Source organism: Xenopus laevis, chromosome 5S (assembly GCF_017654675.1).
Source record: "Xenopus laevis strain J_2021 chromosome 5S, Xenopus_laevis_v10.1, whole genome shotgun sequence".
Classification (NCBI taxonomy): domain Eukaryota; kingdom Metazoa; phylum Chordata; class Amphibia; order Anura; family Pipidae; genus Xenopus; species Xenopus laevis.
The window spans coordinates 121,916,364-121,931,144 of record NC_054380.1 but is presented as its reverse complement, the minus strand read 5'-3'; the positions used below and the strand labels follow the sequence as shown (position 1 = coordinate 121,931,144).

Sequence of the window (14,781 nt, the reverse complement as noted above, 5' to 3'; positions counted from 1 at the left end):
CCCATCATAGAAAATGATTTGATAACTTCATAGCATTTCGAATAATCCATGAATTATAAATAGTTATATCATGTGAACCTCGGATGAGGTGGCAACATCAGTTGTCAAAAGGTGGAATGACTTCTCTATAGAAAGCAAGCTGAGGAGACTGGAAGAATAGAAAACATGTATCAGGTACTGGGCTGATGGTAGACGAGGAGCATATTGGTAAACTACTGTGGAATGCAAGGAATGAGTAAGTACAAATAAAGTACATTGAGCTCTGCCATATTAAACCCAGTACTCTAATGGCAAGAAGCTCCTTGTCATCTAACAACCCTCTCTGACCTTTGAACTGTGTACCAGGACTTGAGATTTCCATCAATTCCTTTGAGGCTGTTAAGGATGTGAAATAAAGATACATAGATATACAGATAGGTCAAGGCTAGTAGCATTGAGACAATGTCTAAAGAAATAGAAGGTCAAGAATAGAAGCAGACAGATGAGGCACAGGTAGGTAATTAAACCTAACAGAGGTTATAACTTACAAGGGCTCCCAAAAAGCTTCAAATGTTCATAGAATTGATATGTATAACAGTGGAACTATCACCCCCCTAGACCATAGCAACATTACATTATGTATCTGAGAGATGTTGTACGATGAAGGATGAACTGTTGGCTTGGAGATACCATTTGTGTCAGAGAGTGAAGGAAGAATGCATTAGGTATCTTTAAATAATTAACTCTATATACTAAAACCTGCCTTTTTTAGGATATTCTTTCCAGGCTTCCATGTTTATACCAGGGATGCTGTCACATGATGCAAAGTTGTTGGTATAATTTCCCAGTAGGAAGGCATCAAGGGGAACATGCGACAAAGCTGTATTATCACAAATCAGGCATGAAAGAGAATGTTTTTCCAGTTCATCTCTCTGACTTTTCTTAAAAATCTTGGCGTTTTCATACCAAAACCTTAAGTTTGAGAAAAAAAAACAATAAAATGTAAAATGGTTTGTTCCAACTCATGAACCTTTTTCTATATAACCCTTTAAGTAGAATAAGATGTATTATCTACTGTGCCCTTCTAAGTATCCATAGTTTCAGCATTGTAGATTCAACATTTTGGTCAGCTCTTTGACCTGTACTTTGCTTTTCTCTACATGGCAACATGCACCATCAGTAAAAAAAAATCCTGTTGTGACAGAGGTTCTGAATTATGCTTTAGACCACACAAAAGTGTAAGCAAATGTAAGGCAGAGGAGAAAAACCATTATGGTTAATTGCAAGGTGGTGGCTCAGCCAGGTAGGGTAGTGGTTTGTGAGTAGTAGATGGTTTGTTCTAGATCAGACCTAGTTCCAGACAAAAGGTGAAACTGACCCGTGATGACTACCTGCCAATACAAGATTTCTTATTTTTTCATATTTATACCCTGGGTATACTAAGGAATTGAGGCTTGACACCTCCAGCCAGATTCTAGTCAACTTTTAAGGCAAAGAGAAAATGATCCATGGAAGATGATTATATATAATAGGAAATATGTATAGTTATATAAATACATTAAAGTACTGTGGCATTGGGCTACCCAACCTCTACACGGAGAATACATTCCCTATGTGCATTAGCAGTCTAAAAAGTGCTTTCTACAGATCACAGAGTCTAAAGTACAAAGAAATGAAAAATATCTGATTTATGTCAAAACAGACATATGAAGGCATTTTAATACCTATATTATTAGACTTTTTTTCCTCTAAATGGAGAATTGCTCGGGATATTATACAAAGGAGGGCTATAATATGAGAGAACCTTGTTTTCAAGTCCCTTTGTGAGCTCATTGCGCATATCCAACTGCAGAAATTACCTGTCATTTAACAGACCATGAAATCTCACAGAATGTCAGAATTTTGGGGGAAATCCTTTGATTTGTTCTTTCAGTCTGTTTGTGCAAACAACACCTCTGGTTTGATGACAGATTGCCTAATTGGGAAATGGGCCTAGAGCACTGTGAGTGGTGCATCTTATGTCTATTTCTGTGGCAATGTATGTATAATTAAGCGGCATGAAACTGTTTTGTTACCATAAACTGCATGTTGCCCTCCCCCCTTTATATGAGGATTGCTATGGCATCTCACTTCAGATGAAAGAATCCCATGATATTTGTGAGTTTGTTTCATATTCGCCATCAATGTGTCCTAATTCCGTCACGTTTCTATTCCATGGGGAGAGTAGACATTATATAAAATGTCTTATACTGCTGCAGCCAAATGGTTTAGCAGCAGTTGTATCCATTGGAAAATTAACGTGAACTAAAATGAAATCATTAAATGACACACTCTGGATACATGATGTTACCATTAAGCTTATTTGCACCAATACTTACAGTACTTAAAATATTGACTTAACAATTTTCTTTTGGTTATCAATTAAAATATGAAGAAGTGTTTAAAGGACAAGGAAAGGTAAGTGACTAGACCTTGACTAGACCTTCTTTTACAAATGGACCATCCTGGTGTATTTTTCTTCTCAATACAATACTGCTCTTCTCATTCGGTGCCCCAGCTTCGTCTATGCCCCCACTGAAACGAATCAATAAATTCTGTCCTGAACATGCGCAAACACAGTGAAGTGGGGCAGTAGAAAAACATGGTGGCATGCTTTTCCCTACCCCACCTGTGCATTTTTGTAAGAAGAGGAACACTGGCCCAGCATAAGTAGTAAGCATCCCCCTCCCCAGTGATGACACCTTTCCTTGTCTTTTACATTGTTAAAGGTACTGTACATATAGTCTGGCATTTCAAATTTACCAGCAATGAACTACAGTAGCTGGTAAATTTATAAAACACTGAAATCCCGTCTCCACTGCCAAATTACCGTTACAAAGAAGAGGCCCGCTTCTACCCTGCCCATTTCCCAGCCCAATCTGCCCATTTTCCTGACCGAGCTGCCCATGTCCCCACCCTGTGACATCCTCACCCTGACACCCCCAAAACCCTAAGGCTGGCATTACTGGTCAGAAAAGGTGGCAACTCTTGCAGTGAGAGAAATAACAAGGTCCAGCCACATTCTGATTTCAATAGCAAGTACATTATCAAAAAACCTATAAAAATGGAAAATGTTGATTTAAAGGGATTCTGTCATGATTTTTATGGTGTAGTTTTTATTTCTAAATTACACTGTTTACACTGCAAATAATTCACTCGACCATGTAAAATTTAGTTCCTGAACCAGCAAGTGTATTTTTTTTAATTTATAATATTGGTGTGTAGGTGCATCTCAGGTCATTTTGCCTGGTCATGTGCTTTCAGAAAGAGTCAGCACTTTAGGAGAGAAATGCTTTCTGGCAGGCTGTTGTTTCTCCAACTCAATGTAACTGAACGTGTCTCAGTGGGACTTGGCTTTTTACTATTGAGTGCTGATACTAGATCTACCAGGGAGCTGTTCGCTTGTATCAGGGAGCTGTTATCTGGTTGATATCACTTCAACTTGCAGTACAGCTGTCACGTGACTGGGGGCAGCTGGGAAACTGGCAATATGTCTAGCCCCATGTCAGATTTCAAAATTAAATATAAATAAATCAGTTTGCTCTTTTGATATATGGATTTCAGTGCAGAATTCTGCTGGAGCAGCACTATTAACTGATGTGTTTTGGAAAAAAAAAATGTTTTCCCTTGACAGTATTTCTTTAATGAATATTAAAAAGGCTTCAGATTTGGGTTTACATCTCCTTTAAACATAGACAAAAGAAAAAGCAATTGAAAGGCTGCAGTTTTAACAAGCCTTATAAAGTTACAATATATGACTTAGTAGCCTTACAATAAAGCAGATGAATGTACAGGCTATTCCTGTTAGTATTTAATCACAATAGTTGTAGTGTCTGCTAGAAAAATAATAAAATCACAGTTAAGTATTCACGAAATTATAATAATACTGGGGTAAGGAGAGAGAGAATCACACTTATCAACAAAGCAAGCAAAACAATGTAGTTCATTACACATTTTAGAGCGTTGCTGTCCATTTGTTTCCATGGAGTGAACCATTTATTTACTATATTAAATATTCAGGAGCTAGAGTATAATAAAGTGATGGTATCATCCAAAGAAGTCATTGGAAGTCGTTAGCATCACAGAAGAATGGGTGGTGTAGGGGCCTGATAGGAAAATCTTATTTAGGTTTCCATGGTCTGCAGTATCATCTCAGTTATCTAATAGATAATTTAACAGATACCCAAATTATACGTAGGTACTGTACATAAGTTTGATGTTACCTGTCACCCTCCCGTAGTGCGTTCATTTGTTTTCCAATCAAACATGCAAACAGGGGTCCAGTTCTAGCTCCCGGGAGGAAGTCCTCTGCTAGCCCACCGAGCCATACATCAATGTTGTCTGGATGACCATATAAATCAATCATTTTCCTTACTAAATTCTGGTCAGATACTGCACTTATTAGATCTGCTGGTGTCGCCAGTCTTGATAAACCACAAAATTCCCTCCAATCATTGTAGCCTGAAAAAAAAAAGTTATCAGAGGGTAAATCATTGGAAATTTATATACAGGTGTGGGATCTCTTATCTGGAAACCAGTTATCCAGAAAGCCCTGTACTTGATAGCAACTAAGCGGCATGAATCTACATTAGTGGTGTTGTGGAATTTCAGGAACTGGAGACCACTTGAGGTGAAAAACAACATTTCTTCTGCATCCTTCCATGTCAGTACAGGGTGTGTACTGACATGTCGGGACTAGAAGAAAGAGAATTTACGTCAAGTAGGTAAGTGAAATTCTCATTTTATTTGACACAAATTCTGTGGATTCTGAATTCACAAAGAGTCAGAACTAGTGATGGGTGAATTTGTCCCGAAATGGGCTAAAAAATTAGCAAATTTTGACACCGGCATCAATTCGCGGGCATCAAAATTGAAGCCGGCGACAATTCCGACACCGGGGACATTTGATGCATCAATGGGCATCCATTTAACTTTTTTTACTCAAATTTTTGAAGGGCAATTTTTCACTGCAATTTTGCGAATTTATTCGCCGGCGGAAAAATGCGGAAAATCACTGCAAATTCACGCCTGGCGAATAAATTCACCCATCACTAGTCAAAAAGCGAAATCACAGTTTTTACAGACTTGTTAAAAAGAGTTAGAGATGGGAGAGCATATGTAGAAATATTGTTCTACAGCACAGAAAAAAACGACTTTTACAGTCAAGCAGTAGGGATGGGCGAATTTGACCAGTTTCGTTTCGCTAAAAATTAGCCACCGGTGAAATGTTGCCGACGCCCATTAAAGTCTATGGGCATCATTTTTTCGGCGAAACAAGGCAAAAAAATTCGCCCATCCCTATGACAAGCTGGTGATTCTTTTTTAAGGCCAGTGTAATATGACCAAAGCTACCTTGAGAACAGAATTCATCCAAGTCAGGGGGCTCACAGGGTGATCTGTATACACATAATTTTATTCTCGGTGGCAAAACAATTGGGTTTATTTATTATGGCTAATTCTAAGCAGCTTTTTTCATAGCTTTTTAATTAAATGCATCTTATTCTGACTCTTTCAAGCTTTCAAATGGGATCATTGACCCCACCTAAAACATGATCTGCTACATGAGGCTACGCATTTATTGTTATTGCTACTTTTTACTACTAATTTTTTTTTTATTCAGACCATCCCCTATTCATACTCCATTTTTCTCATTCAAATCAATGCATGGTTGCTAGGGTAATTTGGATCCTAGCAACCAGAGTGCTGAAATTGCAAACTGGAGAGCAGCTGAATAAAAAGCTAAATAGCTCAAAAACCACAAATAATAAAAAATTAAAACCAATTGCAAATATCACTCTCTACAATACATTATAACTATAACTATAAGGCCAACAACTCCTTTAAATGATTTTTAGACTTAAAGGAGAAGGAAAGTCATGATCCAAATGTTATGCACCCACAAGTGTATTTACTTACCTGAAACCCCGGGCCGCTGCTCCTATCAGCAGAAAACTGCACCAGCCCGGGGTTATTCCAGCAAGCACCACGGAGAGCTTCTCTTGCGGCTTCTTCTTTCTTTAAATTTCCCGGTGCAGACGCATATGCATTAGAGTGAAAAACCTGACTTTTTAGTGAAAGTTAGGCTTTATACTCTCATGCACATGCGCAGCCTCGCAAAGAAAGAAGAAGCAGGAATAGGATCGCTCCATGATGCTCAATGGAATAACCCCGGGAAGGTGCAGGTTTCAGCTGATAGGAGCACCGGCCCGGGGTTTAAGGTAAATAAATGCATTCACTTGGGGTGCCTAACATTTGGCACCCCAAGTGCTAAACGACTTTCCTTCTCCTTTAAGGTTTGGTGATCTAAATTCCCCTAAAGACCCCCTATATAGAAAATCCCAGATCCCAATCATTCTGGATTATCTGTACATCCAAAAGAGAGTTAAATAGACTTTAGCTATTGAAAAGATGACTCTATTTAACTACTGAGATGTTTACCTTGCTTTTATTACTTACATGAATATATGCCTTGTTCAGCGTAGGAAAAATAATTCTCTTTTAGCATCCCTAACAAGTTAAAATGTATTTTTTAATTCCATTTTATTTTGTTCATAACATTTGACCTTTAGGATAAAAGAATATGAAAATGTGTATGGTGCATTCAAAGATATCTCCCTTCATTGAACCAACGTTCAAAGCTGCTCTTTAAATGTGCTACATTTGAGAACAATTTAAAAAGCAATTATTTTATTTGGTGATATGAATTTCTTTGTTGAAATCTAAATATCCAACAGCTTTATGGCAAATGCCATTGCATATACTGTACAAGTGGCCTTCACATACTTCTTACAAAACACATAAAGTTGAACAATGTCTTTGTTTCTTAATTTTCTAATTTATTTTTATGGTTACAATAAATTCTGCATGTGCCCTTAGGAAAAAAGCAGATTTCCACATGCCGTACATTATCCCTGAGCACAAGCCTTTTCTTGGCTGTTGCTCCACAGCTGACTCTAACCTGGTAGGCCATGATCTCGCCCTCTCTGTAGATTTAAGGAAGCCAAATCCATCGAACCATTATTGGACATTACAAGCAGTTTTTCTGTTAATTCCTCATTGATCATTTCTTGTTGTGTTTGTAGTTTTGCTGATTTTCCAAGAAGCCCTCTAATCAATGGATCCAAGCCTCCTGTACAATGGAAATGAACCTCAGAGTAAGGATATACTTTAATTTTAACTTTATTAATTCCCTAGACACACTGTGAGAGAAAGTCTTCAACAGTTTAAAGTGAAGGAATGTGTTTGAATTTATGAAAGCAGCAAAATTGGAATTTGCCACAAAATCCAGATATCATATGATAATAAATAATCAGGACTGTATATAGGTCCGATGCTGCCCTAGGCATCAGACCTAAACATGCCCTTATGCTGTGCTTGTGCCCTCATGCGCCGTATTCAGTGGAAGTGACATCACTTCCGCATGTGGCGTCACTTCCGTGTGCTTCCTCTGTCCCCCCACCCCTCAGCTCCGTCACCAGATTTCCTATGGAAATCCGTGGTGGAGGGTAGGGGGTTTTAAAAAAACGTAAAAAATAGGCACCGCTAGGGCTGCCCCCAAAACCGTGCCACCCTAGGCACAGGTCTTTATATAAATACGGCCCTGGAAATAATGTGATAGATCACTTTTAAATTCTGGAAACGCACAGCACAATCACGGCATATTCAGTATGATGGAGAAGTCTCCATCTCAATGGACATGTCTTTTTTCAACCCTATGTAACTATGTAATAAAGGTATGGGCCTGTTATCCAGAACCTCACAATCTGGGAGTTTACAGATGAAGGATCTTTCCATAATTTGGATCATCATACCCTAAGTCAACTAGAAACTCAGGTAAACATTAAATAAATTTAATAGACTAGTTTTGAAATCCAATCCAATAAGGATTATAGTAATCATATCTTAGTTTGGGTCAAGTTCAAGGAACTGATTTATTATAACAAAGAAAAAGGAAAATTTTTAAAAATGTGGATTAATTGGATAACATGGACTCTATGGGAGACAACCTTTCTGAAATGTGGAGCTTTCTGGATAACAGGTTTCTGGATAATGTATCCCATACCTGTAGTTCTTATATAGTGCCTGAAGAAACCATTATTACATGTTAAAAATACATTGGGTCATTTCATTTTCCCCAGGGAATGAGTGCCAGAGCATGAGGCCACCCCATATTGCTCATCTAACAAACAATTAAGCTCCAGACAATGCTGCACAGGGAGAGAAAATAGTTTGGCTGATATAGTATCAAGGACATTCCTGAGAGAAATTGCTTTAATAAAAAGCAGAGACGTTTCTGCTGCAAAGAGAATGAGAGATTGTGGATCCATAACTTTGAGTAGTGAAAACATTTACTGTTTTTTTGTTCAGCTAAAGTTTATTATCAGGAAAAAGTAAAGTTCAACATCATACAAATGGTAATGTTGAAACATCCAAAAAGCAGAATCTTGAGTTATATATTAATATATATATATCATATCATATATCATATAGATATATATATATTGAAAATCGGCACTCACCATTCATCTAGTTAAGGGCCGGGTGCTAACCAAATTCATAAACATCGGTCCAGTGAAAGCACTCGCAGCATTAGCTCCTCAAATGTATATCAAAAGGCTTTTATTAGTGCATGGTGCATCAACGCGTTTCGACTCACATGGAGCCGTCGTCCTGACGACGGCTCCATGTGATTCGAAACGCGTTGATGCACAATGCACTAATAACTAAATAATGTAGATTAACTAATGTAGGGAACGGGTTACATTAGAACCTCTGTCTCAGCTGGGCTCTTCCATTTATTACAGTATGGTGGAAGAAGAGGTTTTGCAGAACTATACCTCTTAGCTGCACAAACAGGATTTCTAACTGCTAAGACTCCCTTTATAAAATTAAGGGAAATATATCTGTAGAGGATTTCCAAATACAGAAGGGGATTTCCTAAACCAGAAAGAGATTTAACCCCATGGTTTCTTTTGTAGCCAGTAAGTACATATCTAAAATTTGTACTCAAAGCCTACAAAATAGGATTACATAATTTAATGAATCACAATAATTTAGAAGATTATCTCATGCTGTAAACATTTGATTATGCCACCCCTCCCCCCACACACACACACACACATACACTTTGTGAACTTTGTTAGGATTTAAATACAATTTATACAATTTAATCTTAATATAATTGCATCTTTGGGAAATTTTAGGACAAAAAGTTAAATTAGGTGGTACTTAAGGGGCACCAGTATGACTATAAACAAAAACAAGCATTTTCTTTTAGATTAGAATAAAAAAACTTGAGGAGTCATGTTTGTCTTTGTAGTTCCTCTTACCTTGTTTTACAATCCTCCATGGGCGAAAGAAAACTTCATTCAGGTGCAAACTGGGGTATTTCGGATGATCTACATACTGAGAATCTAGTCTGTGCACCATTGGTGGAATAGTTGCATGCCCAAAGCGAAATGCTGCCGTTGTAAATATATTTGATATAGAGGGATTCGTTTTTTCATTGTATCCATTGTATGGACCAATATATTTGTCGAAGGCTGCTTTACCCAGAATTTTTGGCATGTAGTCTCTATAAGTAATGATCTTTAGTTAAAAAGAAAAAAAATATTGACTGATAAGGTTTCTTTAAATAATGTATATTGATATTATAATGTCAAGTACATATTTAAGGTTAATTCATATGCATTGTCAAAGAATTTGCTTTTATGTAAGTGAAAATACTCTTTTTCAATATTTCTCGAATTCAGTTCGACACTCGATTCACTGACATTGTTGCCAGTCCTTAGACTGCTCCTATTCAGGATACAATGTAAAGTGCTGTCAATGATGTCTTGCACACTTTACACTTGTGACATTATCTGTACCCATTTAACTAATGTCACCGTAAACTCTACTGATGATCAACTACTTAATATCTCTCCCATTACCCAATAAACTGCCTTTGCACTTTACTTATTGTCAAATGTATATGTTAAAAAAGAAATGGCAGCAGAAAACAACATTAAGGGGCACATTTACTTAGCTCGAGTGAAGGAATAGAAGAAAAAATACTTCGAATTTCGAATGTTTTTTATGGCTACTTCGACCTTCGAATTGGCTACTTCGACCTTCGACTACGACTTCGAATCAACTGATTCAAACTAAAAATCGTTCGACTATTCGACAATTCGATAGTCGAAGTACTGTCTCTTTAAAAAAAACTTCGACCACCTACTTCGCTACCTAGAACCGAGGTACAATGTTAGCCTATGGGGAAGGTCCCCATAGGCTTTCTAAGTATTTTTTTTATCGAAGGAAAATAGTTCGATCGATGGATTAAAATCCTTTGAATCGTTCGATCGCAGGACATGCGGTAAATCCTTTGACTTTTTTTGGGGGTACTTCGACTTCGATTTGAACGATTCGACTATTCGACCATGCGATTGTCGAAGTACTGTTTCTTTAAAAAAAACTTTGACTACCTACTTCGCCACTTTAAACCTACCGAGCTACAATGTTAGCCTATGGGGACCTTCCCCATAAGTTTTCTAAGCTTTTTTGATCGAAGGAAAATCATTTGATCGATGGATTAAAATCCTTTGAATCGTTCAATTTGAAGGATTTAATCGTTCGATCAAACGATTTTTCCTTCGATCAAATTATTTGCGGTAAATCCTTCGACTTTGATATTCGAAGTCGAAGGATTTTACTTTGAGGGTCGAATATCGAGGGTTAATTAACCCTCGATATTCGACCCTTCGTAAATGTGCCCCTTAGTAACAGATCCTAATGTTATGGAAGCCAAGCCCTCTTTTTGATTTATAAAGTGATTGGTGGCATTTTCAGCAGGTTTGCTGCAAAAAAAACTAAAAACACCCTTTTACTTCAATGGGTTGAATTTTAATTGTTTTATAAATTTTTCAGAAAAGAAATGGGACAGAACCACCCATCACTACTGATAAGTTGTATGAATAAGTGCAGCTAAGTATTAGAGGGCGATTTACTAATTTTGAAAATGCAGTTTTTCAACCCCATGAAAGCATGTTTATAAAAAGAATTTGAATTGGTAAAACTTGTTTGTGTTCATTTGCAAAAAAAAAATAGTCATGGGTGAATCTGTCCAGTTTCGACGAATAATTCGCAAAACGGTGAAAAAATTTGTGAAAAGGTGAAAATTTGCAAAACGCATTGGAGTCAATGGGCATCAAAATAATTAAAAATTTTATACGAGAGCGACAATTTTTATTCGCGCCACTATTCTGCATTAAAGTCAATGGTTGTCCGAATAATTTGACGTGTGTCAATTTATATGTGCGCAGATTTTTCATCAGCTAATTTTCAACGCAGTTTCTCGAAAACATTCAAGGGAGGCGAAACGCAGAAATTCGTCTGGTGAATGTTTTCGCCAATCATTAAAAAAAGTTATCGCCAAAAAGATCACATTTGTTTTTTGAAATTTGACTCATTAAAAATACTTGAATTATAATATACCAGTAGCTTGAATATTGATAATCCACCTACATGTACCGCTTTTGATTGAAAAAAATTAAAATTTGCAGGTTATTTGTTGAGATTTTCTTGAATAGCTGCAAAGACTCAAATTCAACTTTTTTAAAAATATAATTGCCCCTAAATGTTTCAGTTTTACTTGGTTACAAAAAAAGTATTTATGTTTAAAACAATGGAATGCAACACTAAAAAGGAGAGGATACACCAACCTGATGAAGGGCACCAACAATTTTACGAGCCTCCTGATAAATAGTTTCTGAACTCCAGTGAGGATTGAGTTTTTTCAAAGCTTTGGCTAAACGGTTGTGTTCTCTTAACCATAATGTATGAATTGCTGCCAGGGTTATAACTTCATTGGACCTGCTTTCACCTGCAAGGAAGCAGTCTATTCTCTCAGCATTTTCTGCTGTAGGGTCCTGTATACATCCAGAAGGTATCTCAAAAGGCAGATACTCTCGACCATGATCAGAATATTTTCCATTTACATTCAAAAGACCTTCTTCGCTGGAATAGTTTCTCAACTTGTGTTGTAAAGAAACAGAGCTTCCATAAACAGTTGATGCATCAATAAATGATGTTAAACCATTTATCTGCTCTCTTGGGTTTAATAATGAGGGGTTTCCAAACATGAAACCATTACTACCAGTGCCACAGGCAAAAGATGATCGATAAAATGGAATACAACCACCTTGTGATAGAGGATCGTCTTCAGAAACCTATAGGGGAAAAACAAAGAGTAATTGATTTAAACGGCCAATCAAAAATAAATAATTCTATGTCTTAAAAAAAATTAATTTTAATTTTGATTTTTTTATGGTTACTTGATGCCATTTACTGGCTAAGCTTTCAAGAAAATTAAAAATTACATCTCTACCTCATCAGGCTTTTTCGTGGTGTTACAAATTGTAGAGAGGAAATGCAGGGGAGGTGTGTAAAAGAACTGTTATACAATGAAGTACGTTGGATTATGTGCATAGAAACCCTGGCCCCAAATGGTTTGCTCTTTAGATGTGCAACATAGTGTAAATATAGAAGTCTCATTAGCAATGGTAGCTTGATAAACGGCCATTTGATGCCTAAACAGCTACTGTACTGTGACCTTAATAAAGGCATTTTTTATCAGGGGGAAAAAGATCATATACAAATATATCACTTGTTTTCACATGGATCTTATGGCACACATGGCACAATATGTAACAGTACTCATTCAAATGGAAACCATTTGATAATCTCTTCAGACGTGATATGGAGTAGAACATGGTAAGTGATGTCTAGCTAAACTCATAAATAGTCTCGCCAGCACTCGTTTCTTTTATTAGTGTCTTGACTCCCTGGCTGGGCATCACCAATTACTAAAGTACAGAAAGAATAGGAATGCAGGAATGCAAAACATAATTTGTTTTTGGGGAGGGAAATCATCTCTCAGTGGGGAATTCAGCATTTGCCCCCCCAATTGTTGAATTCATTGTAAAAGAAATATGAAAATGTGTTCTTCCTTTTATTTCTGCATTCAGCTATAATTTGCTCCAGTTTTACTTGAGATACACAAGAGCCACTGCTCTGCTAAACATTTTTCACTCACATATAATACATTCCCATATTATCTTGTTTGATTTATCAGTCAAATATAAATGGAGAAGTTGTCTGCTCCTGAGTACTATTCATAGTTAATTACCTGCTGTTCAAGCAATTGTAATCTAATCCGAAAGGGAAATTATTTTAGACATGCATTACAGTTACATGAAGGGAAAATAAAGAAAAACATTAATATTTCTGGCTTCAGTACAATTCAGAATGGATATTCAACAAGCATTTTTGTTAAAAGAATAAAGTCATTTGGAAAAGCAGTAGGGAAGCTCAATGATAATGAAAATAAATTAAGTTTCCATGCGGAAGAATGAATTTTATTTCATCTGTTTATTTCAATGGTCATAGGAAAATACTGGTCATGTATGTATATCTTTATATATCACTTATTGTATATACAACAATGTACACTCTAAAGTAATACTAAAAATAACTTATAAGAGAAGTCTCACTATACGTCATGTGTGAAATGTAGCAAATTTATAGAAATCTTTAATTTATTAGAATTCACATTCACTTATCAATAAAAAAATTATTATCAGGGACTTGGAAAATTGCAGGTGACTTTGATCAGGTTGGGCTACCCTTTACTTTTCTGTATTGTGTTCAATTGTTTTGTATATAAAAGTTGTTTGTAATCCAGTAAAACTAGAATGTATCATAATAGAATGTTAGACTTTTTTTGAGGTTATTTAACAAAAGGCACTAAGTTTGTTTTGGGCAGTAACCCATACCAAATTATCAGCATGTAGAAATGACTGGTCAACTGTTTAAATGGAAACATCGTATTGGTTGTTATGGGTTACTGCTCCAGGGAAAACTTAGGGGCAGATTTATCAAGGGTCGAAGTGAATTAGAGGGAATTTTCGAAGTAAAAAAATTCAAAATTCGAAGTAATTTTTCAGATAATTCGACCATCGAATAGGATACTACGACTTCGAATTTACTTCGAATTCGATTCGAAGTAAAATAGTTTGAATATTTGAATATTTCATAATCGAAGTACTGTCTCTTTAAAAAAACTTAGACTTCAATAGTTGGCCAAATTAAACCTGCCGAAGTGCTATGTTAGCCTATGGGGACCTTATAATGTATTTTTCTAAGTTTTTTGTAGTCAAAGTAAAATCGTTCGATCGATCGCTGAAATAGTTTGAACTGTTCGATTCGAACAATTTTACTTTGACCGCAAAACGGTCAAATTCGGTAAAAAAAACTTTGACTTCGATATTCGATGTCAAAGTATAGCCATTCGATGGTCGAATTTCGAAGTATATTTCACTTCGAAATTCGACCATTGATAAATCTGCCCCCTAGTGTCTTATATTACATATGGTGAGTTTATTTTCAACAAGAAACTCAAAAATCATGAATGTGTTTTTATTTATAAAAACTTGAAAATGCTTATATTTTCAATAAGTCTGCCAAATTTCAAATTGACTTTAAATGTAATTGAAAAATATCTTAAATTTTGCTAATACAGCTCCCATTGACTTCTACATGAACTCACAATCTTTTAATGGTCAAGTTTTCAAGTTTTTTGAGTTTAATAAATCTAAAAAAATTGAGTTTTAGATTCTCAAATTATTGCTTTTTGACACACAAAATTTAAAACATGGTAACAAGTTGAATATGAATGTTAATAAACCCTACCCTTAGGCTGAAATATATTAAAATTTAAATTTG

At 36.2% G+C, this 14,781-nt stretch overlaps 1 protein-coding gene across 1 annotated transcript in view; it reads right to left on the bottom strand.

Moving 5' to 3' along the window:
- tpo.S (thyroid peroxidase S homeolog) overlaps positions 1-14,781 on the bottom strand; it is a 55,094-nt gene that overhangs the window by 24,076 nt on the left and 16,237 nt on the right. Inside the window, exons 5-9 of the mRNA XM_041564136.1 lie at positions 11,721-12,227; positions 9,348-9,606; positions 6,977-7,147; positions 4,242-4,479; positions 743-951 (exon numbers count right to left, since the gene is read on the bottom strand). Coding sequence (XP_041420070.1) covers positions 743-951; positions 4,242-4,479; positions 6,977-7,147; positions 9,348-9,606; positions 11,721-12,227 — 1,384 coding nt within the window. The remainder of the gene's footprint in view (positions 1-742; positions 952-4,241; positions 4,480-6,976; positions 7,148-9,347; positions 9,607-11,720; positions 12,228-14,781) is intronic.